Genomic DNA, 22,040 nt, shown 5'->3' on the forward strand with positions numbered 1-22,040 from the left:
CTTAGTAGCATCATGCCACGACACTTCCACGCGCCTACGCTCCTCGGTTATCATCCCAGCCGAGACCCCTGGACGCCCAACGGGCACGGCGGTCGCGGCACCCACCTGCTCGTCATCCGACGACTCGCCCCCTTCAGCGGACCCCGGGCCATCACCGCGGGCCTGGCTGTTCGCGACCAACACCTCCAAGATCTCGAGCACGCGCACCACTTTGGGCATTAACTGGGCCACTTGGACCGAGCCGCCGCGCGCCACCATCTGCTCGAAATCCCTGCCCACCATGGCCGCGATGGTGTACACGTCATCCACGTCCAGATCCATGGGATCCATATCGAGCAGGGTCGGCAGCTCTACCTCCTCCTCCATCTCCTCCCTCACCTCCTCCCTCACCTCCTCCCTCACCTCCTCCCTCACCTCCTCCCTCACCTCCTCCCACACCTCCTCCCTCACCTCTTGCTTCCCGCCGAATGTTGTCATTTGCTCTATCGCTGTCTGGACTGCCTGCTTGCTATGTCACAAATCGAGGTTTTTTTATCGTTTTATCTATTTGTATATTCTGTTGTTTTAGTGAGTTGTTATACTCGTGCGTACCCCTTTAAGTAACTTAAATAAGTGTTTTATCTGCTTGGCTTTATGCCTCTGTATTAACTGTGTGAATCTTACAAACGCATACCTACAAGCTGCAATAAACACGTACAAAGCGCCACTTGTGAAAAGCAAACCAACACCGCAACAATTCAGAGGTATAGCTATAATTTCAACATGAACTGGATAATATTTTAATTATATAATGCCCTTAAACCTGCGAATGTGCACCTCCGATTAGCACGGTTGGCTACGTACGGTGCGAAATAAGTTCAACGCACATAAGTACATACAAAACGTTGCCTTCATCCTCTTTTCTCTCTTAACAGTTACTCTATCTTCCCGATGACCGCTCAACAACGACAACACAATCCCGTTCAGCAAACCTTGCCGGCTGAGCATCTGTTGGATACCTTTTTTTAACCCTCCCCGGAGTGATACAAAAAAAACAAGTGATTGCACGACGTTCAGCAAACAGTAACGTGACACCTGACCACCTTTGTACTTCACCGTTTTATGAAAACGATTGTACATTAACATCGTGGGCAATCCTGGCCCCCCCCACCACCAGCGTTAACAAAGAACAAAAAACGGACCGTGACGTTGCAGGTGTGTGAAAGCAAAGTTTTTTTCCTTTTTCAAATGTTGATTGAATTAGTCATTGAATTGAAGACGGAAGAAAAAAATATATGAATTGAAATACAAGATGCATCCTTTAGTGCGTCCCCCCCACAGAGAGGCAGAATGGAAACGGTCCGCTGAGGGAAATAGCTCGTCACAGCCTGTGCACATGCGGCATCACAGTACGTTCCCACACCGCCGCTAGCCACTGACCAAGTGCACATGCAGCGCACTTGTGGATGCGCGGCTCGACTCGGAGAGCGTGACGGAAAAACTCCAGCTTGTTCACGGGTTCATTTCAACTTCTATTTAAACATCACATTTTCATCGAGCGAGCGGTAACGAAGAGCTATCCACTCGACTTTCAGTTCTCTCTCTAATGTTTAATCATAAATGTTGCTGGTAACTTGAGCTCTTTCAGTGACCAACTGGCATGGCCAATATTTGACATATAAATTCGGATGCTTTAGCGAGGCACGTGTCATAAGATGGCTTAAAACCAGAAACCCCTTCAGCACACTTACACCATTGAGCCATGTGATCTGGAGGTCTATATAAGAAGGATTACAGAAACGTGTTTGTTCTTTTATTCTGCCAAAACAGCGGCTAAAGTTCATGTTATACACCACTTTGAATGTAATGACTTCATCTGGAGTTGAATGCGGTCCAAGTCACTCAAGCGTGTCGTAAGTCCTCGGCCACGAAGGGAGCTGTGGACTCGCTGCTGCGTTTTGAATTGCGGCTTTTGCACACTGCTACGACATACCGTGCTCGCGCATAACGTGGAACAGAAGATGACGTGTTGTATTCAACGTCTCGTCTTCAGTGAAGTCATCTCTCGGGCGTTCAACTCGGCAGCATCCCGATTGACTTAAGAAATGCCCAGGATGTTGTACCTTACAACGGTGGTCTAAGTGATATCACTGCGAGAGCATCCCCGGAATGAGAGTGCAGTCATAGCAATAAAGGCCCCAGCACACCGAGCAAGTTTCGTCTTGTCGGTAAGCGAGGCTTTTGTGGCCAGAACTCTGTTTGAACGACACCGAACGCAACGATTGCATTCACATCGACAATCCACATACCACCTTTTGACGTCGTTTTTTAAACACAATCGTCACAAATGCCCCTCGTCTTTGGGGAAACATTTCTTGCCAAGTTCATCCTGCCCGAGCAACATTTGCTTCATCAAGACAAATCCTCCATGACAACGGGCAAGTGTGCCGTAACCTATTTTTGAAAAACAGAGCCTCGAGAATTCAATTGATCAGCAACTAAACAAAGACAATGATCCCCCGTACAGCCTTAACAGACTGTTGGGGCAAGTGCTGTTAGCGAGTAGCACCTATGAAGGCCAACATGGCACACGAGGGGGTGGGTGGCCATCACCACGCTCGGCCGCCTTTGTCTCCCTAGTGGCGATGTTTTACACACCGCACCAGGTACTCATTTGGGGCTCAGTCGACCTAGGGGAGGCCCATGACCGATTCAGATAATCGTCACCGGTGTTGACCGTGAGCGGAAATGGAACTCGAGTCGCCGGGTTTCGTAGCGCAGCGCGCTAACCGCTACACCACCGCTCCCCACAAAACTACACTCGGCAACTACACTCAAACTATGACACACACTTCAAGATTTCAACAGCAGAGTTTCGACTTTGCCCTCGCTGGCCCTCGCAAGAAGATGCTACTGTCCAGTAATTATTTTACGTTGAACTCGTTGGGGAGATCAGAGACTTGAGGTTGGCAGCTCTCTACAGGCACCCCCCCCCCCACATCCACACCACCAATGTAGCCTCTTAAGCACGTGTCCACACACCTCCCTCAAATCAGTTCCGTGTTCAGTAATTGTGTGGACTATGACTCAAGCGATTATGATGGATGGTGAGATCACAGCGAGCGAGCCACCAGCCAGCGTGAGTAGCCGATGCAGCGATCTTTCTCGGCTAACTTTAGCTCAAACGTGTAATGCTAAACCAGTGCTGTGCACTCACTGTACCTTTGGAAACTCCAAATAGAGTGAGTTGCAATTGCTTTTTGCGTTTAGTTTGTTGTCCTTACCCAAGCACCTCCGATTAGCACGGTTCGCTATGTAAGGTGCGAAAGAAGTTCAACACACATTGGATGGTAAAGGCATGGACCATCAAAGATTTCCCCAAACCTACCCCATAACCTCGGCGACTTTCCCCGTGGTCATGATTTTCCTCCTCCTATTTGGTCAATCCCAGAATAGTGTGATTACTATCCAAACGTTGCACAGCGGCGTCGGAAGGAAGGGAAATGGAATCAGGCTTGAAAGTACAAAGCGAAGGAGCAGCAGCGCATCAGAAAGGGAATTAACTGACACATCTGCCCTTACTGCAACAGCATGCCACAGCGTGCCCTGCCAGATGCCATGCTGCTGAAATTGTGCCTCTCTCCCCCTGTGGGTGCCCACGCTCATAAAAAAATATCCCAGTTCTGAACATGATTTTTGTGGAAACAAAGTAGAAACTTTCCAGCCTTGCCTCGCCCAAACACATTCCTGCGGAAGGAGCTGGTAGGATCGTTGGGTTGCTCGGTCAATGGCCAGGGTCAACGGCGGCGTGGTGTATTCCGCAAATATGCCCGACTGTGAGGGCGGGCACAAGCCGGCGTGAGTAGGTTAAACGTTGAGTTTTATAAGGGCACCACGGGGTGACCAGCCCCTCCCCACCCCTCCCACCCACCCAGCCCCTCCCCACCCTCCCCACCCAGCCCCTCCCCACCCTCCCCACCCAGCCCCTCCCCACCCAGCTCCACCCTCCACACCCAGCCCCTCCCCACCCTTCCCTCCCCTCCCCACCCAGCCCTCCCTCCCTCCCCACCCAGCCCCTCCCACCCACCCAGCCCCTCCCCACCCAGCTCCACCCTCCACACCCAGCCCCTCCCCACCCTTCCCTCCCCTCCCCACCCAGCCCTCTTTCCCTCCCCACCCAGCCCCTCCCACCCACCCAGCCCCTCCCCACCCAGCTCCACCCTCCACACCCAGCCCCTCCCCACCCTTCCCTCCCCTCCCCACCCAGCCCTCCCTCCCTCCCCACCCAGCCCCTCCCTCCCCACCCAGCCCCTCCCTGCACGACGGACGGACACAATAATCCCCTGTGGGCTGGTGTAACCAGGAGGTTCCTACCAGTATAAATGTTCTACATGTGTCAAAACAGACGACGTGCTCCATTTTGTGTCCGCTGTCTTATCACAACTCAACTGGTTCAATCGAAAAGGTCTGAGAAATTAACCACTTGTGAAAGTATACACGCAGCGATACGTGCTTCAGAAACAACAAAGTGTTGAAACAAATTGTGACGTGTTTTTTGGGTTGTACCGTGTGCTTTTCGGCACCATGCCCAGCACCGAGAGTTTATTTTTAGGAACTTCCTGAAATAGTATCGCTCTCCCTGTGGATGCTCAGGGACTTCCTGTCGAAGCTCACAGCAGGTGGAGGGAAACGTCGGACATGATGCCGAACAACATGTCGCAGAGCTGTGCAGCACATCAGCAAAATATGCACAGTAGTAACAATAGCCTTTTGTTCTGGACACAAAAAAATGAGCAAGTACAAAGGAGATTTGCGATGGATCTGCATCCCCGTACATGTAGTGAGTGTTGGTAAATCTCCAACGCAGTTTGGCACAGTAAACAATGGAAAATGGCGATATTATTTTTAAATCTGACTTTGAAAATAAACCAAGCTCACAGGCTTATGCAGTTGTGTGTACGCACGTGTGCACTTTCGGATATGAAGTTCATTTTAAAAATTCAACTAACTCCAAGCGCAAAAGAAACGTCAAGATGGTGCTTGCGCTGGCATATTTGCATGGTAATAACCCTATACAGCCCCAAGCAGCATTATAATTCTTACAATGTTTGAAAATGCTCTGGCTGAAACTTTGCAGACACTTACCCAAATTCCATTCATACCGTTTAAGTTTCCCTCCGATTCCCAGCGGCAGAAACAATGCACCTCACCAACTGATGTTATAGCCAGGACCCTATGTATGATTGCCCCTTATTTGATATCATCAGTTGTGCTTATTGCTTGGCAATATAAAATGCTAGCTATGTACAAACGAGCAAAATATGATTTGTACAAAAAGTACATTTCATTCATATGCAATGTGTAAATATTTTATTTAAGGTAACCGCTTTATATTCACTTGTATGGACATTCTTTAACTTGTGCGTGGTTCACTCCTCCCTATACTTACTACATTGTTTTATTAAGGGAAAAATATTGTCTGAAAAATATTACAGAATTTGACAAATAGATTTCACATTGACATCTAAACAATCATACAATACCTATTTCAATATGTATCGTAATAAGTTTACCACTTTGAAGCATATAAATTGATAGGCAGAAACATAAAGTGGTTTAAAATGCAAGGCAGGTAAGACATTACCAGTTGGAAGGACAATTGCAAAACGAGCAGAATAGGTATACCTTAGCTAATTATTGAAGGTGGAAAGAGGACCATATTATGAAATAAAGAAGGAAATTAGAGCAGGATTGAGTGTTTTTGAAAACGTAAATTTGATTATAAATTTTATCTAAGGAAGACAGCCTTCAAAGAATATTCATTCATTCATCATGCATAGTCAGCGAAGGACCATTCCATCAAACGTGTGACCTCTTGCGACAGCGTTCGCATGACCTGCTCTTGGCTGCCGTACACCGGAGTCTCGAGTGATTTGTTTGATCCACGTATCACAATGGGGGAGACCACGGGGGCGACGTTATTCATTTGAGAGCCGCAGTCCTCACTTGGAACCCCAACCGATATTACCCACTGTGACATTTGGATCAGAAACATCAATACTGACGAAGAAAATTGGACAAAAAAACTAAAAAAAGAGTGTGCCAAGAAGTACGGAGAGGCGAATGTTAAAATTACGCTCAAGATGAAAATAGGAACAAGTGGTTCATGGAAGAAACTAAAATTGTATAAGACATCGTATTGACTGGTAAGAAAAGGAAGTGGGTTTTGGGGCAGGACACATCGCTCAAGGGATGATGGTTGATAGACAAGAACTGGTGGCTGAATGGCAGCAACGAGAGAGAAAGCGCGAGAGAAAACGACCGCCACGAAGATGAAGCGATGAGATCTGCTCGTGCAGGAGTGAGGTAGATGGATTGTGGCATCGGACGAGCGTAAGAAGATGGTGACGGCAGAAGAAGGCCTTGATCCAGTTGAATATAGATCATTGCTGATGATGATTAGACCTCTACCCAAACATGTCCCGCATTCACATCGCTACTTACCGCCTCCACGTCTTCATTCTTTTGGCTGATATCCCGGTCCTTGGCTCTTATCTCATCCCGCTGCTTGTCCACCACTTCCTTGAGTTTGACCATCACGTCCCGCTCCTTCTCAGTCAAACCTGAAAGGGTAATGTGGGAAACAAATCACAGGCAACCCTTCAGATACAAGGCCAATTGTAAAAGCCAGATGCCAGAAAAGGCATCCTTGCAGCATGCAGGTCAGTCATTTTTTTATTTTGTTTTACCCTGTTCTGCTACTTTTAATACATTTATAACAGTGCAGCACCATCATTACTGTATTGGCCATGTATGATGATGTGAGTGGAGCGCTTCAAAAGAGCACATTCAAATAAAGCAATCAGGATACCAATAAACCACAGCGGCAATTTATAATCAGCATTGTTAAGTATTCACACATTGGGTCTTTTATATGCAGCGTCATATTTATTATTCGTAATTTGTTTATTTTGGTATTCTTTGAGTCTTTCGGTAAAGTCACGTAGATAGGTTGTTATTTTCTTTCAACCTCTCTACGCGAGTTTACCGTAAGGCCCAAAGGATATGGATTCCTGCAGTCACGAAAGCTTTAAGTCAAGATGTTTGTTTTGGGTTAGGTTGTGTAAAAATGTGCGTGTGAACCTCCTCCATCCATCAAAAAGCCAATCAATAAAATTGTCACGTGATTCAAAAGTGGCAAATGTATAAACCGAGCTCCTGAGCCCCTGTTAACGACCTGAAGAGGCTGGATGTAATCTCCAGTGAAACGTGACACCCATTTAAATGTCGTTAAGATAATTACTCTCCAACAACAATACCGGGCAGTGCTGCTGAAGCAGTAATACATCGGCAAGTTTGATTCGCGTGACACTTCTGTGAATTCGCGGTGTCGGCTGCAGGAGGGTTTTACAACACACATTTCTACATGATGACCTAACCCAAAATAAACCAATTACGAATCATATTAGTCATGAAAGCCTACGTATAAAGTTTTGTTGTTTGTATTGCCACATATTCCATATTAATGTTCTAAATATTTTCTTCGGATCAAAGGGTCTGTAACGTGGCACACTATAAGTAGAGTTGGATAATTCTAGATTTGAAGCTGTCGTGACTGCAAGGATTCATATTCTTAGGTTTTTTTGGTAAAGTCACGTAGGTAAAACATTTAAATTAATAAAAGTAACATAAAATAAAAATAAAATAAAAATCACGACGTTTCGGAGGCAACACAAACTTCCGTCTTACTTGATACAGCTGTCGGGCTGTGACGGTTCCACCTGAAGACGGAAGCTTGTGTTGCCTCCGAAACGTCGTGATTTTTATTTTATTTTACTTTTATTAATTTTAAATTTTTTACCTACGTGACTTTACCGAAAAAACCTAAGAATATGAATAGAGTTGGATAGCTTTTCCATGGGGCTCATAGCCACAGGGATAAGTTACAAAGCTAGGCGGCCAGGACAAGTCCTTGACGTTCAGTCTTCGCAATCGAGCTATTTAATGTCTGCTACTCACCGTATCGGAGCCTTCAAGTGCTCCACAAGCCACTGCAAATGCTGCCATATTTACACTCACATTTACAAGATGATACATTTATAGCTACCCCGCTGAATTTTTTTCTAATATATATAAAATCCTCAACTTTTAAAACAACAGGAAATTGAACATTGTGAATATCGCCAAAACCGTGGCTCCTTATTATATAATAAAATTGAGTTTAAAACTTTTAGTAAGTGTATCGGGATTGTTTGGATATATGTAGAGGCTTTTAAATCAAATTCTGTTCTCTCTAAAATGTTGCGAGTAGTATGTATTTGCATGATTATGACACCTTAAGGGATTGCATATTACACAATGTAGAAAACCGAAAGGTACAATCCTGTGCCACAAAAGCTGCAATCACAATGCAAACTTTCAGCTCTGTGACACGTGTGTCAATGTAAAAGGGTTGCAGCATTTGAGGTTTAGCATGTGTCAAGTTAAAGGGTGCAGCATTTGGCCATTTGTCAGGGCTAAAATAAAAACCCCGCATGCTCATGTAGTTTTCACTGTAACTTCGTGGGTGTGTGCCTCTTACAAGCCATGTAGGGAATGCATAGCTTGACATTTTATGGCATCTCTACCTGCGGGAAAACACCGCAAACAAATGCTGTCACTGCGCTATTTAGAAATGGTAACTGCTATCACGCCTATCACACACGTGGGGGCTGTTTTGTATTTCCTATACTCAAAGCCTCAATGGAGTAAACAAAAGCACATTATTTCTGCCATTGTTTTAAAGCTTCAATACAAACTCAGATTCCAGTAGCTGCTGCTCCCAGCACCTCAGGCTGGGGGCAACCCATAATCCATAGAATGTGGATAAAATGAGTACCACTTTGTGCGAAGTCAACAGCGGCTGCGCTATGGAAAAGACTGGTCTCCAAAGTGGAATTTATATAGTTTTACAGCACCACTATTGAACCTATGTGTCATCCATTGCTCCTTAAACATGAAGACACGGACTCGTTTGATAAATGCTACGGTGGCATTTCCACCTCTGTTCCTTTCTTGTGGAATTCCACTCTCCCTCAACATAATGAGTTAAAGGTGACATCTTTTTAGGGTGAAACAGGTAAAGAATATTACGTGACTGTATAAAAATGTCCTTGTGATTTATCAGCGTTAGCATAATGAATGCCCATCTGCCAGTAATTCTGCATTCTTCTTTGGAAGAAAATATTATTATTATTCGGTTGTGACGATTTTTTTTTTTACCAGCTTTGTCTGGGCCCAATGTAAATCTGAAGTTCAAATTATCTGACAATAAACTGTGACCTTTGGCCAGGAGGCTATGACAAAACAAATGAGGACCATATGACATTCACAGCCCAATGTCACATTTTCCCAATGGCAAGGACTATTTAAATTAACCTTAGCAGTACACCAATTGCAGATGTGTGTGTGTGAATTAAACGTAATAAACGATACACTGTTTGTCTTTACCCTTTCTAGCCAGGCTTTGGCACCAGCACGCAAAGACCTGTTCTTGCGCATGGCAGTGTTTCATGTACACTCTACAGCTGACAAAAAAGTCTGTAACTCAGTGAAGACATCACCGGTCTGCTGCAGGAAAGAGTTTGTTGGCTCAGTGGTGATTGGTGCACACTCGAACCACCACGTTGTCCTTTCGCTCTATTAAATCGGACTATGTGGTGGAACACGTTTTTGCAGCCTGTATTATTGTCTACTAGGTGTGTAGAGGTGTCTCGAATAAAATTGCTTCTTACGGTCATGATCCATGCGTCAAATGATGCGTGTGGAAATTCGCAATTTCTAACGAACCGAAATTATGCAAACGATATTTTAATTCTAGATTTGAAGCTTTCGTGACTGCAAGGATTCATACTCTTTGGTTTTATCGGTAAAGTCACGTAGGTAAAAAAATCAAATCAAGTGGTTGTGCTTTCGCTACGTTGTCCCCACCTGAAGAAGTACGCTTGTGTTGCGCCCGAAACGTCGTGATTTAATTTAGTTGTTTTCATTTATTTGATTAGATTTTTTACCTATTTGACTTTACCGAAAAAACCAAAGAGTATGATATGTTAATGGTTCGTTGAGGACAATGAAGCAAATAAAACCATACAAACTAAACAAAGAAGAAGAAACGATACAGAAAACAAGACAAAGAATCTATCAAATCGTGGCCATGAAATCGCTACGTGGCTAATTTACACTCGTGTGAAGAGGAGCGAGTGGCCTGATCCTGGTCCTGCTCACCTTCCGCCTGCGTCTCCTCCACCTCGGTGTCGGCACTGTCGGTGTCCCGTCGACGTAACGCGCTGTCCAGTTTGCGGTTCTCCTCCTGCAGCTCCGTCATGCAACCCATCATCTCCTCTTCCCTTTCCCTCCAGTACGTCTCCACCAACTCCAGCTCCTGTCAACAAGATAGGCCAAGAGTCGGCAAAGACACAGAGCAATGCAGTTTCACTTCACAAGCAGAAGAGTGGTCTTCAAGACGAAGCTGACATTAATATTGTCTGACATTTCCAAATACGGTAGACAAATTGTCGATATTTTTTTTTATAATTAAAAACTCTTTGTCATTGGGGGCTGCCAAACTGTAACTTGTATAAAGGCTCCAAAATAATTTTGTAGGAAGTACCACCTAAAGCCACAAGGACCCCCATTACTGTGAGCATAGTTTTACGGTCGCAACCCATGAGAAAACAGAAACAATATACCAACATGTCTTACGTGGTTTAATGTGTGTATGTTGAACTTCTTTCGCACCGTATGGAGCCAACCGTGCTAATCGGTGGCCAATCAGAGCCAGTCCAGGGACCCCCACCTCAACAACCAACATTGTCCACGTTGATGATGTTTGGCGAAACAACCCCAATGATCGACATGACGCAGAGATTTCGATGTAAAGCTTTCATGACTGCAGGGATTCATCTTCTTGGTTCTTTCGGTAAAGTCACGTAGAATTGAAATAATAAAATAAAAACAAAACATAATAAAATAATTCTCCTCGACAGACCTGTTCTCCACCTGAGGACGGATACTTGCGTAGTGGCCGAAACGTCGTGAGAATTATTTTATTATGTTTTATTTTTATTATTTTATTACTTCAATTCTACGTGACTTTACCGAAAGAACCAAGAAGATGACGTAGAGAGGTCTTCATCTGGCAGTAAATTATCATATGGCTGTAAATTATTATTTATGAAATATATCTATAAACAAGGCAGCATCCCAACAAAAATGTACACTTTCATAAAACACCAATTTATATTTTTTGTAATAATTTTTTTCTTTAGAGAGGTCTCAATATGCTTAAAGACAGTTAAAACAGGGACTGATGAATAGCCTGATACAGGCCGGTGGCCATGGCCTGTAAACACTGTGGTGTGTTTACCAGGTAACCATGTGCCACAGTGAACACAGCCTCCACGGGTCCACGGGGAGGTTAATTAGGTCACTGGACACTCTGGCTCAGACACAATTGACGATGCTTGTTAACAGTGTTATGACAATTCACACCAGCAAAGGTCTCTAGGGTGAAATCCTCGGGTCCCTACCACCTAACTGTGTTGCATCCAAAGTAACGAGTTTCATAGTGTGGTGACATTAGGTTGTCTTCCACTTGTCAATGCAGTATTGTCTCATTCGACATTCGGACTAAGTGTGTCCTTGCTCAGATGAGCATTGGGTGGCACTCATCTCCATTGGTGGCCCTCAGCCCGTGGTGGAAATTCCACATTCCCATCGTGGGGGTCAATATTTCCAAGCTGTCGGAAAGACAGCGTTCTAAGGACAGACCTGTTCTTCACCTGAGGACGGCTGCTTGCGTTGTGGCCGAAACGTCGTGAGAATTTTATTTTATTATGTTTTATCTTTATTCTTTTATTATTTCCCTTCTACGTGACTTTACCGAAAGAACCAAGAATATGAATCCCTGCAGTCACGTAAGCTTTAAATCGAAAAATGAAACTTCATTGTCACAGATCTGAAACCCACACTGAATATTCCTACGTTCCTACAAGACATGGAGAATTTCATGTTTTTCTAGCAAAAGTAATCTATTTAGGAGGCGCAGCGGTGCAGTGGTTAGCGCACCGTACTACGAACCTGGCGATCTGAGTAAGATTTCCTGCTGTGGCTAACAATAGTGGCAAGTGATAAATTAACTGGTCCTGGGCTCATCACTACATTAATCAGCACTGACCAGCATGGTGAAGTATAGTCACATTAAGCAGTGGATCGAGATCTCACCCTACAAGAGATAATCCATTGTTTCCCATACGAGAGGTGAGATACAGTGTGTTGTCGAGTGATCCTAAGTTGACGCACAGGCCTCCATATGCCATTTTATACATTTTCTTCAAGAAACCTCTTATATAATATACTAGCTCTACTACCCGGCTTCGCCCGGGACTTGGATTGACCACGCCCGGCCGCCTTTGTCTCCCCAGTGGCGATGTTCACACACCACAGCAGTTACTCGTTTGAGGCTGAGTCGACCTAGGGGAGGCCCATGACCGGTTGTAATAATCGTCACCGGTGGTGGCCGTGAGCGGGAATCGAACTCGGGTCGCCGGGTTCGTGTACAGTCTGGAAAGTACCCACATGGCAAATTTCAAGTTTGTTGCATGTCGGGAAGTACGCGAAACATGTTGAACAGACACACATAATCACAAATTTCCCTTTTATATACATATATAGAATATAGATAATACATCACTACATTGATCACAACCTCAAACTTAACCACTGGTCTGCCTACAATCATTTCAGGAAATGCTATACTGTACCTCAATAAACACCTCAAACAGTGCGGCGAACTTTTACAATGCGGTAAAGACAATAACATTACACACGTGGTCAGTCTAACTAACGCAACAGTGACAAACACATTGCAACTCTCTAGTAATGAATTAGCCACAAATCCACGCAAGAGCAACTATATGCGGCATGTGATAGATTAATCGACAGGTTTGCCAAAAGATGAGACAAGGCTGTGGTTTTGAACCATTAGGCTTGGTTGAACATAATGAAAATTTTAACTTATAGCATCCGAGGCTGTTTTTGGCACAGTAAACCACACATTCGTCAAACCAGAAGCCCTCGGCTGCCTGCACTGGGAATGGCTCACGCCGCATTGAGTTGTGTCGTGCCCAGTATCATCGAGGCTCATGACATCAAAACGAGTGAGTAAATCGTGATTGCATGATGACATCCAGCCACAGAATTCCAGAGAGCATCAAATCTGGTTATGCCCAAGCTGGTAATGCCAAGGATGTGTCAAGAAGAAATCGATTTCTGTTGGTAGATAAATTATACATTTATGCCAATTACGTCCACAATATGTGCTGACAGTTGATTTGCTTAATTAATGAGTAAACGCTAGAGAATGGATTATGTCAAAAGTCAATTGTTGTATCTCTAGTGTTATCTAGGTTGCAAATCAAAGTTTTGGCAATGTCATAATTGCAAAAAAGTACCGGCCCATCTTCAACGTTTCATGAAATGTTTAGGATAAAACAAAAAAAAAGGCGTATTCTTTTCAGAATGCAATTGGAAAAAAATATATATCCTTTCACGTCATAATTTAAGTAAAATGCAATGATTGATCGTTTTTTAAATTTCAAAAAGCTGTACTTGAGCTCGCCAAAAAGAACAAACACCAACAAAAGGTCAATTAGAATAATTTAACTTAAGAAATGCGAGCAGCTCACTGAATACAGAATTACTAAACGTCAGCATGTTTCAGTGATGTTTCCACATTTATTTTCCAAGCGCTAAACCAAAGCCCACATCACTGACCCAGATTCTGGTGCCCATCTTGACACCTATCCCTCGCACACACGCCGATGATATTAGAGCCACTTGCCACAAAAGGGCTTCATCTGAAGGTCAAGTAGTCTTTATCATCAATCCCATCTGAGATGGAAAGAAAAACATATTAGCCCGAGTTTCATATTGTCTGCAGCTATCTGCCATCTACAAATGCCCTTTCGTTCTTGGCTACTGTTACTGTAAAAACATTGCCACCAAGGAACTCGCTTGCAGTGATCCGTATACAGCACGAGACATTCATGCTCAACTTCAGCATTGGCACGTGGCAAACATATGTACCCCGTGGAATTCCACAAGGTATTAATTTAGTATCTGTGGGATCCAGTGACAAGTTTCTAGCTTTTACCAATCAGCAGTTTATATTCCATTAATTCATGAAGTAGGTGTAATTTCTTTCTCTGTTCCATTGTTGTGGAAACTTACAACGAATTATACAATTAGGAATAGATTGATTCTAGATTTGAAGTTTTCGTGACTGCAAGAATTCATATTCTTAGGTTTTTTCGGTAAAGTCACGTAGGTAAAAAATTTAAATTTAAATTAATAAAAGTAAAATTAAAATCACGACGTTTCGGAGGCAACACAAGCTTCCGTCTTCAGATGGAACCGTCACAGCCCGACAGCTGTATTAATTTTAATTTTAATTATTTACCTACGTGACTTTACCGAAAAAACCTAAGAATAGGAATAGATTGGGCTAGGTGATGCTGTAGCAGAACACCCAACTCACAATCAAAAGCTGGTACGTTTAAAATCCCCATCAGATGTTGACTCAGCCCATCATTCCTCTCGGGTATTTTAAATAAGTACCACTATGTAGGCAGCCAACATAATATGGAAATTTATCCACTGGTTTACGATCGACAATAAATGTTGAGTAACACATTTGAGAGATGGCGACAGTTTCGGAGATGCCTTCATCCGTCAGTGTATTGGTCATGGCTGGTGATGATGATAGCCACACAATACTCGTTCGAGACACATTGACGTACAATGCTCCTTTCTTTACCATGCCCATGGGGCCAAGAGTACAGTCTGGACCGAGCGTGCCCAATGTACCTGCTTGTGCCGGGAGTCCCTCGCGGACAGCGTAATGGTTTCTCTCTTGGCCGACTCGAGTTGCTCTCGCAGCGTAGTAGACTCGGTGTCTGCTCCGTTCCGAACAGCCAGAGCCTCCAGCATTTCCAGCACGCGGATCACAGGCGCCATCAGCTCGTGCACTGCCTCACGTGCCACCTGTCCATCAGAACGGACCCTTTGAAGTACTGTAAATGTCTTCAAGACGTAACTAAAACAAAACAAGCATCTAATATTTTAGATACAGTACGATCAAATAGAAATATGCATTGATTCACAGATTAGAATACATTATTACACTTGTAATGCATACAGAGCATCCTGCATGTAATAATGCATTTTGTAATTGTTTGAAAAGTGCATGAAAACAATATTCTGTTTGTAGAACACATTAAAAAGTGTGTAGAATAACAAACTATTTCAAAACTTACTTTAGCTTAATTTGTATACATTTCAGAAAAATGTGCATTCACATTTTGACAAATGCATGTTGATGTTAAAACATTAATAACAATGCACATTTATCTCAGTAAACTATCTTTTCGGGCCACCCTGTACGTATCGTCACCAAGGTCCACATCATTTGATAACGTTAATGTGTTTCTGTCCGAGCACTGAAAGTGAAAACTGATCTAAATCTTAACATGGGGGAAATAGGATTAGAGTTCGGATTAGAGTGAGACTGGTGATCAGGGCTAGTGATAGTATTGGAGCAAGGGTCAAAATAATGGCTATGATTAGTGGGAGGATGAGGGCAAAGGTTACATTGAGGGCTGAGCTATAGACGGCGTTTGGGCTCCAGAAAATCCATCGGTCAAGTTAAGGCTAGAGTTTGAGTTGGGATAAAAGTTTGAGTTTGCACTGTGGTTCAAATGACTACTATATACTGTTAGAATAGATTGAGCACTAGTATAGCTGTTTCGATTTAAAGCTTTCGTGACTGCAGGGATTCATCTTCTTGGTTCTTTCGGTAAAGTCACGTAGAAGAGAAGTAATAAAAGAATATTATTCTATTATGTTTTATTTTTATTATTTTATTACTTCTCTTCTACGTGAGTTTACCGAAAGAACCAAGAAGATAGTATAGCTGTTAGGATTATTGATGTAGTTAAAACTAAATACAGTACAGTAGTGTTCCAAACTGTAAGACATTAGTTTAAAGCTCCCAATGTTCCGTGATGTAAATAAATAGCTGTATTAACACGTATAAATCACACTAGTGATATCATTGATATACCATAATTGCGTGCTCTCCTGTCATTTATAAAGGCTTTTTCTATCCTAATGAAGTCATACTGTTCAACCTGAGTGTGTATGTACAAGATATACAGTTCAACTATTTGGGTTATTTCCCTCAAGGCTACGGCTTGTGTTTATAGGTTTTTTTTTTTGGCAAGCCGCAATAACATATATTAAGTGGATTTCTCCCCTCGGTACAACAGTACTTTAAATAGCGTGGACAAATAGGTCAATTTACCCTTATAGAAGAGAAGGGGGCTCCCACCTCATCTCCCTCGATTGGAGGCCCTTCTACAAGTTCACACTTTTACCTTGACTACTTTAAATAGCACACCAAGGGAAAGTGTTAATCGAGTTGCTTTATGGAACCGACCACTGCTATGGAATCGAGATTGGGGTCAGGTTTCATATTTAGTGCCAAGCAAGCACCATTTACACTAGATTTGAAGCTTTCGTGGTGACTGCAAGGATTCATACTCTTAGTTCTTTCGGTAAAGTCACGTAGGTAAAAAATGAAATTAAAATTAATAAAAATAAAATAAAAATCACGACGTTTCGGAGGCAACACAAGTCTCCGTCATCAGGTGTGACGGTCCCACCTGATGACAGAGACTTGTGTTGCCTCCGAAACGTCGTGATTTTTTTTTTCATTTTTTACCTACGTGACTTTACCGAAAGAACTAAGAGTACCATTTACACTTTTTTATGAATGCCTCGTGAGTAGACAACATGTGCAGTGCTCCATATTTGCAAGTGGAGATCAAAAGGTGGGAGATAGGAGGTGGAGCTGCGGTGATGCCAGATATATGTATTTACGTTTTTAGAAGTTGAACATTAGTTTACTGTGGCTGTAGCCGAGGATATTACTTCAAGACACTTTGTTACCCACCATCGGCAATTGTCATTATGTTCGTGGCGGTGGCACGTATTGATTTGTACCGAGATCTGGTGCTATTATTAGTACGCTGAACCTTACGAGGGTTATACTAATAGGGTTTTTCCCCTTTGTTTCTGGCAACAAAACTGACACCTTTTGCAAGGAATCATGCTTACATTAAAGGCGTCATCTGGTCGAACACCATATGAGACTAGGCTCTAAAGAAAGCTGTCTCTGGTGTGGGCCAATCAGTTTCAAAGACAATGCATAAATTATCAGAGTATTGTTTTTTGTTTGCATTTGACTGCAAGTATTGTGGTTAATGTAAGCATGATTCCTTGCAAAAGGTGTCAGTTTTGTTGCCAGAAAAAAAAAGAGGGAAAAACCCTATTAGTATATTTTGGTACTGGCAAACGAAGTCCCATGATGTAACTTACGAGGGTTATTACAGTTTTGATAAGACGTAAGCCGATTGCCGCTGGTTTGATTTGCGAAAAAGGAACAACCGCTGTAGGGTTAGGGACTAGCCAAAATCCAAACATTGCATGCACACATTTTGGGAATACTGGTTCACCACTATCACCACCACCATCACCACAACTGGTTGTGGCGTGAGAGATGGTGGCATTTGAGAACCACTTCACCTCTCCGCCCTCGGTCCCAGCCGCCAAGGCCCTCTCGAAGCCGCGTCCCAGGAGCGCCGCGATGTCGTACACGTCCAGGGCACCCAGCTCCTCTGGGCTCTTGTCGAGAGGGGAGCCCGGCATCTTGAGCTTCTCGTCCATTGCGGACTCCCCACTCGTCAGCAGATACTTCTCCAGGTCTCCTTCGTCCCTGCTGCCGGCAGACAAGGCAATGGGGTTGACGGCCGTGATCGGTGGAAGTGTGACAGTGGATGCGGTGGTGGTGGTGTGGTGATGCTTGGGTTATGGTGATGGTTGGGTTATGGTGATGCTTGGGTTATGGTGATGCTTGGGTTATGGTGATGCTTGGGTTATGGTGATGGTTGGGTTATGGTGATGGTTGGGTTATGGTGATGGTTGGGTTATGGTGATGCATGGGTTATGGTGATGCTTGGGTTATGGTGATGCTTGGGTTATGGTGATGGTTGGGTTATGGTGATGCATGGGTTATGGTGATGCATGGGTTATGGTGATGCTTGGGTTATGGTGATGCTTGGGTTATGGTGATGCTTGGGTTATGGTGATGCTTGGGTTATGGTGATGCTTGGGTTATGATGGTTGGGGTATGGTGATGGTTGGGTTATGGTGATGCTTGGGTTATGGTGATGCATGGGTTATGGTGATGCTTGGGTTATGGTGATGGTTGGGGTATGGTGATGGTTGGGTTATGGTGATGCTTGGGTTATGGTGATGCATGGGTTATGGTGATGCTTGGGTTATGGTGATGCATGGGTTATGGTGATGCTTGGGTTATGGTGATGCTTGGGTTATGGTGATGCTTTAGTTGCGGCAATGAACAAAACGTTATCCTCGTTCCAGTGTTGGCGGTGGAGATGGTTGTGGTTACAGTGACGGTGATAATAGTTGATGGCGGTGGATGTTATGCTTTTGGTGATGATGCAAAGCGGTGCCGCACTTTTCGCTTTGATAACGACAACGGTGATGTTTGGTTATGATGATGGTGGTGGCGGTAGTGCAGCAGTTCTGGTTGATGCTCGTGATGTTGACGGTGGTGCTGGTGGTGGTGGTGGTTATAGTTGTTAACGATTATGGTGGTGGTTATAGTTGTTAACGATGATGGTGGTGGTGGTGGTGATAGTTGGTAACGATGGAGGTGGTGGTGGTGGTGATAGTTGTTAACGATGATGGTGGTGCTGGTTATAGTTGTTAACGATGAGGGTGGTGGTGGTTATAGTTGGTAACAATGGTGGTGGTGGTTATAGTTGTTTACGATGGTGGTGGTGGTTATAGTTGTTAACGATGATGGTGGTGGTGCCGGTGGTGGTGCTGGTGGTGGTTATAGTTGTTAACGATGAGGGTGGTGGTGGTTGTTATAGTTGTTAACGATGATGATGGTGGTGGTGGTTATAGTTGTTAACGGTGGTGGTGCTGGTGGTGGTGCTGGTGGTGGTCATAGTTGTTAACGATGATGGTGGTGCTGGTGGTGGTTATAGTTATTAACGATGATGGTGCTGGTGGTGGTTATAGTTGGTAACGATGGTGGTGGTGGTGCTGGTTGTTATAGTTAACGATGACGCCGGCGATATCAATGGTGGTGCTCAGTAGCTCGACAACAGCTACAACATCAGACACGAAGAAGACGACGACGACGAAGACGACGCTGAGCAGCAGATCAGCAGCTCGTCGCCACGACCGACAACAACAACGACAACAACCACCGCTGCAGTGCCCCGCGCGTGTTATTTTTACCTCTCTCCTCCTCACGCCGCCGTCACCGTCACCCCCTCAGACACCTCCACCACCGTCGTCACCCCCTCAGCCTCCTCCACCACCACCACCGTCACCCCCTCAGCCACCACAGCCGCCGTCACCCCCTCAGCCTCCACCACCGTCACCCCCTCAGCCACCACAGCCGCCGCCGGCTCCTCGTGCCAAGTCGTGGGCGCGTTGCGGGACGCGGTCAAGCGGCGGTCAACTCCATCGTCCTCGTCGTCCTCCGCCGCGAACTCTCCCTTCCCCTCTCCAGACAACCTCCTTCTCCTCCTCCTCCTACTCCACCAACACCTCTCTAAATGGACGCCCTATAGAGAAGATAGCCGCCGCCGCCGCCTCCTCCGCGGTGCTCGAGCGAATGGGTTCGGCACGCGGCCTTCTGCGGACGTCGGGAACGCGGCGCTCGCCCCGTCGCGGCGGCGGCGGCGCCGTTAGCTGCAGGCGGCTGCTGCTGCTGCCATCAGGGCGGGGGGTGGGGGGGTGGTGGAGGTGGTGGGGGGTGGGGTTGGGGGGGTGTGGTGGCGGGGGGGGGTGGAGGAAGGGTGGGAGGGTGGTGGGGGGGTGGTGAGGGGGGGGGGTGAGGGGGGTGGTGGTGTGGGGGGGGGAGTGGGGAGGATGTGGTGGTGGGGGGAGTGGTGGGGGGGGTGGTGGTGGGAGTGGGGGTGGTGGAGGGGGTGGTGGATGGGGGTGGTGGAGGGGTGGTGGATGGGGGTGGTGGGAGTGGGGGTGGTGGAGGGGGAGGTAGGGGGGGTGGTGGGAGTGGGGGGGTGGTGGGGGTGGTGGGGGGGTGGTGAGGGTGGTAGAGGGGGGGGTGGTGGTGGGGGGGTGGTGGGGGTGGGAGGCGTCACGCAGAGGAGGGGACGAGGAGAAGGCGCCCCCCCTCCACGGGGTCGTTCCGCTTTAGCGCCGGCCTCGTCACCTACAGACAGACCACAGCCTCGTCACCTACAGACAGACTACAGCCTCGTCACCTACAGACAGACTACAGCCTCGTCACCTACAGACAGACTACAGCCTCGTCACCTACAGACAGACTACAGCCTCGTCACCTACAGACAGACTACAGCCTCGTCACCTACAGACAGACTACAGCCTCGTCACCTACAGACAGACTACAGCCTCGTCACCTACAGACAGACTACAGCCTCGTCACCTACAGACAGACTACAGCCTCGTCACCTACAGACAGACTACAGCCTCGTCACCTACAGACAGACTACAGCCTCGTCACCTACAGACAGACTACAGCCTCGTCACCTACAGACAGACTACAGCCTGACAGCTACACCACACAGACCACAGCCTCGTCACCTACAGACAGACTACAGTCTGACAGCTACACCACACAGACCACAGCCTCGTCACCTACAGACAGACTACAGCCTCGTCACCTACAGACAGACTACAGCCTGACAGCTACACCACACAGACCACAGCCTCGTCACCTACAGACAGACTACAGCCTCGTCACCTACAGACAGACTACAGCCTGACAGCTACACCACACAGACCACAGCCTCGTCACCTACAGACAGACTACAGCCTTGTCACCTACAGACTACAGCCTGACAGCTACACCACACAGACCACAGCCTCGTCACCTACAGACAGACTATAGCCTCGTCACCTACAGACTACAGCCTGACAGCTACACCACACAGACCACAGCCTCGTCACCTACAGACACAGACTACAGCCTCGTCACCTACAGACTACAGCCTGACAGCTACACTACACAGACCACAGCCTCGTCACCTACAGACACAGACTACAGCCTCGTCACCTACAGACTACAGCCTGACAGCTACACCACACAGACCACAGCCTCGTCACCTACAGACACAGACTACAGCCTCGTCACCTACAGACTACAGCCTGACAGCTACACCACACAGACCACAGCCTCGTCACCTACAGACACAGACTACAGCCTGACAGCTACACCACACAGACCACAGCCTCGTCACCTACAGACACAGACTACAGCCTGACAGCTACACCACACAGACTACAGCCTCACCGCAGCTACACCGCACAGACTACAGCCTGACAGCTACACCACACAGACTACAGCCTGACAGCTACACCACACAGACTACAGCCTCACTACAGCTACACCACACAGACTACAGCCTCACCACAGCTACACCACACAGACTGCAGCCTGACAGCTACACCACACAGACTACAGCCTCACCGCAGCTACACCACACAGACTACAGCCTCAGCGCAGCTACACCACACAGACTACAGCCTGACTACAGCTACACCACACAGACTACAGCCTCACCGCAGCTACACCGCACAGACTACAGCCTGACAGCTACACCACACAGACTACAGCCTGACAGCTACACCACACAGACTACAGCCTCACTACAGCTACACCACACAGACTACAGTCTCACTACACCTACACCACACAGACTACAGCCTGACAGCTACACCACACAGACTACAGCCTCACTACAGCTACACCACACAGACTACAGCCTGACAGTTACACCACACAGACTACAGCTTCACTACAGCTACATCACACAGACTACAGCCTCGTCACCTACAGACACAGACTACAGTCTCATCACAGCTACACCACACAGACT

General features: G+C 46.0%; 1 protein-coding gene across 8 annotated transcripts in view; it reads right to left on the reverse strand.

The window, feature by feature from the left end:
* Nucleotides 1-19,894, reverse strand: part of LOC133348926 (RILP-like protein 1) — a 46,314-nt gene extending 26,420 nt beyond the window's left edge. For 3 of the 8 annotated variants that reach the window (XR_009755854.1, XR_009755855.1, XM_061562051.1), the window contains exons 1-5: nt 19,285-19,308; nt 17,662-17,851; nt 14,884-15,060; nt 10,243-10,399; nt 6,484-6,602 (exon numbers count right to left, since the gene is read on the reverse strand). Coding sequence is in view for 6 of the 8 variants with exons in the window: in XM_061562051.1 (XP_061418035.1) it covers nt 6,484-6,602; nt 10,243-10,399; nt 14,884-15,060; nt 17,662-17,851; nt 19,285-19,286 (645 nt within the window). In the remaining 2 variants the exon portion in view is untranslated. Of the gene's footprint in view, nt 1-6,483; nt 6,603-10,242; nt 10,400-14,883; nt 15,061-17,661; nt 17,855-19,284; nt 19,356-19,410 lie in introns of those variants that run through there. The other 5 variants (XM_061562053.1, XM_061562057.1, XM_061562055.1 and 2 more) reach the window with 4 other exon arrangements.
* Nucleotides 19,895-22,040: the final 2,146 nt, after the last annotated feature.

Source organism: Lethenteron reissneri, chromosome 28 (genome assembly GCF_015708825.2).
Source record: "Lethenteron reissneri isolate LAM-NWPU_2019-01 chromosome 28, ASM1570882v1, whole genome shotgun sequence".
Classification (NCBI taxonomy): domain Eukaryota; kingdom Metazoa; phylum Chordata; class Hyperoartia; order Petromyzontiformes; family Petromyzontidae; genus Lethenteron; species Lethenteron reissneri.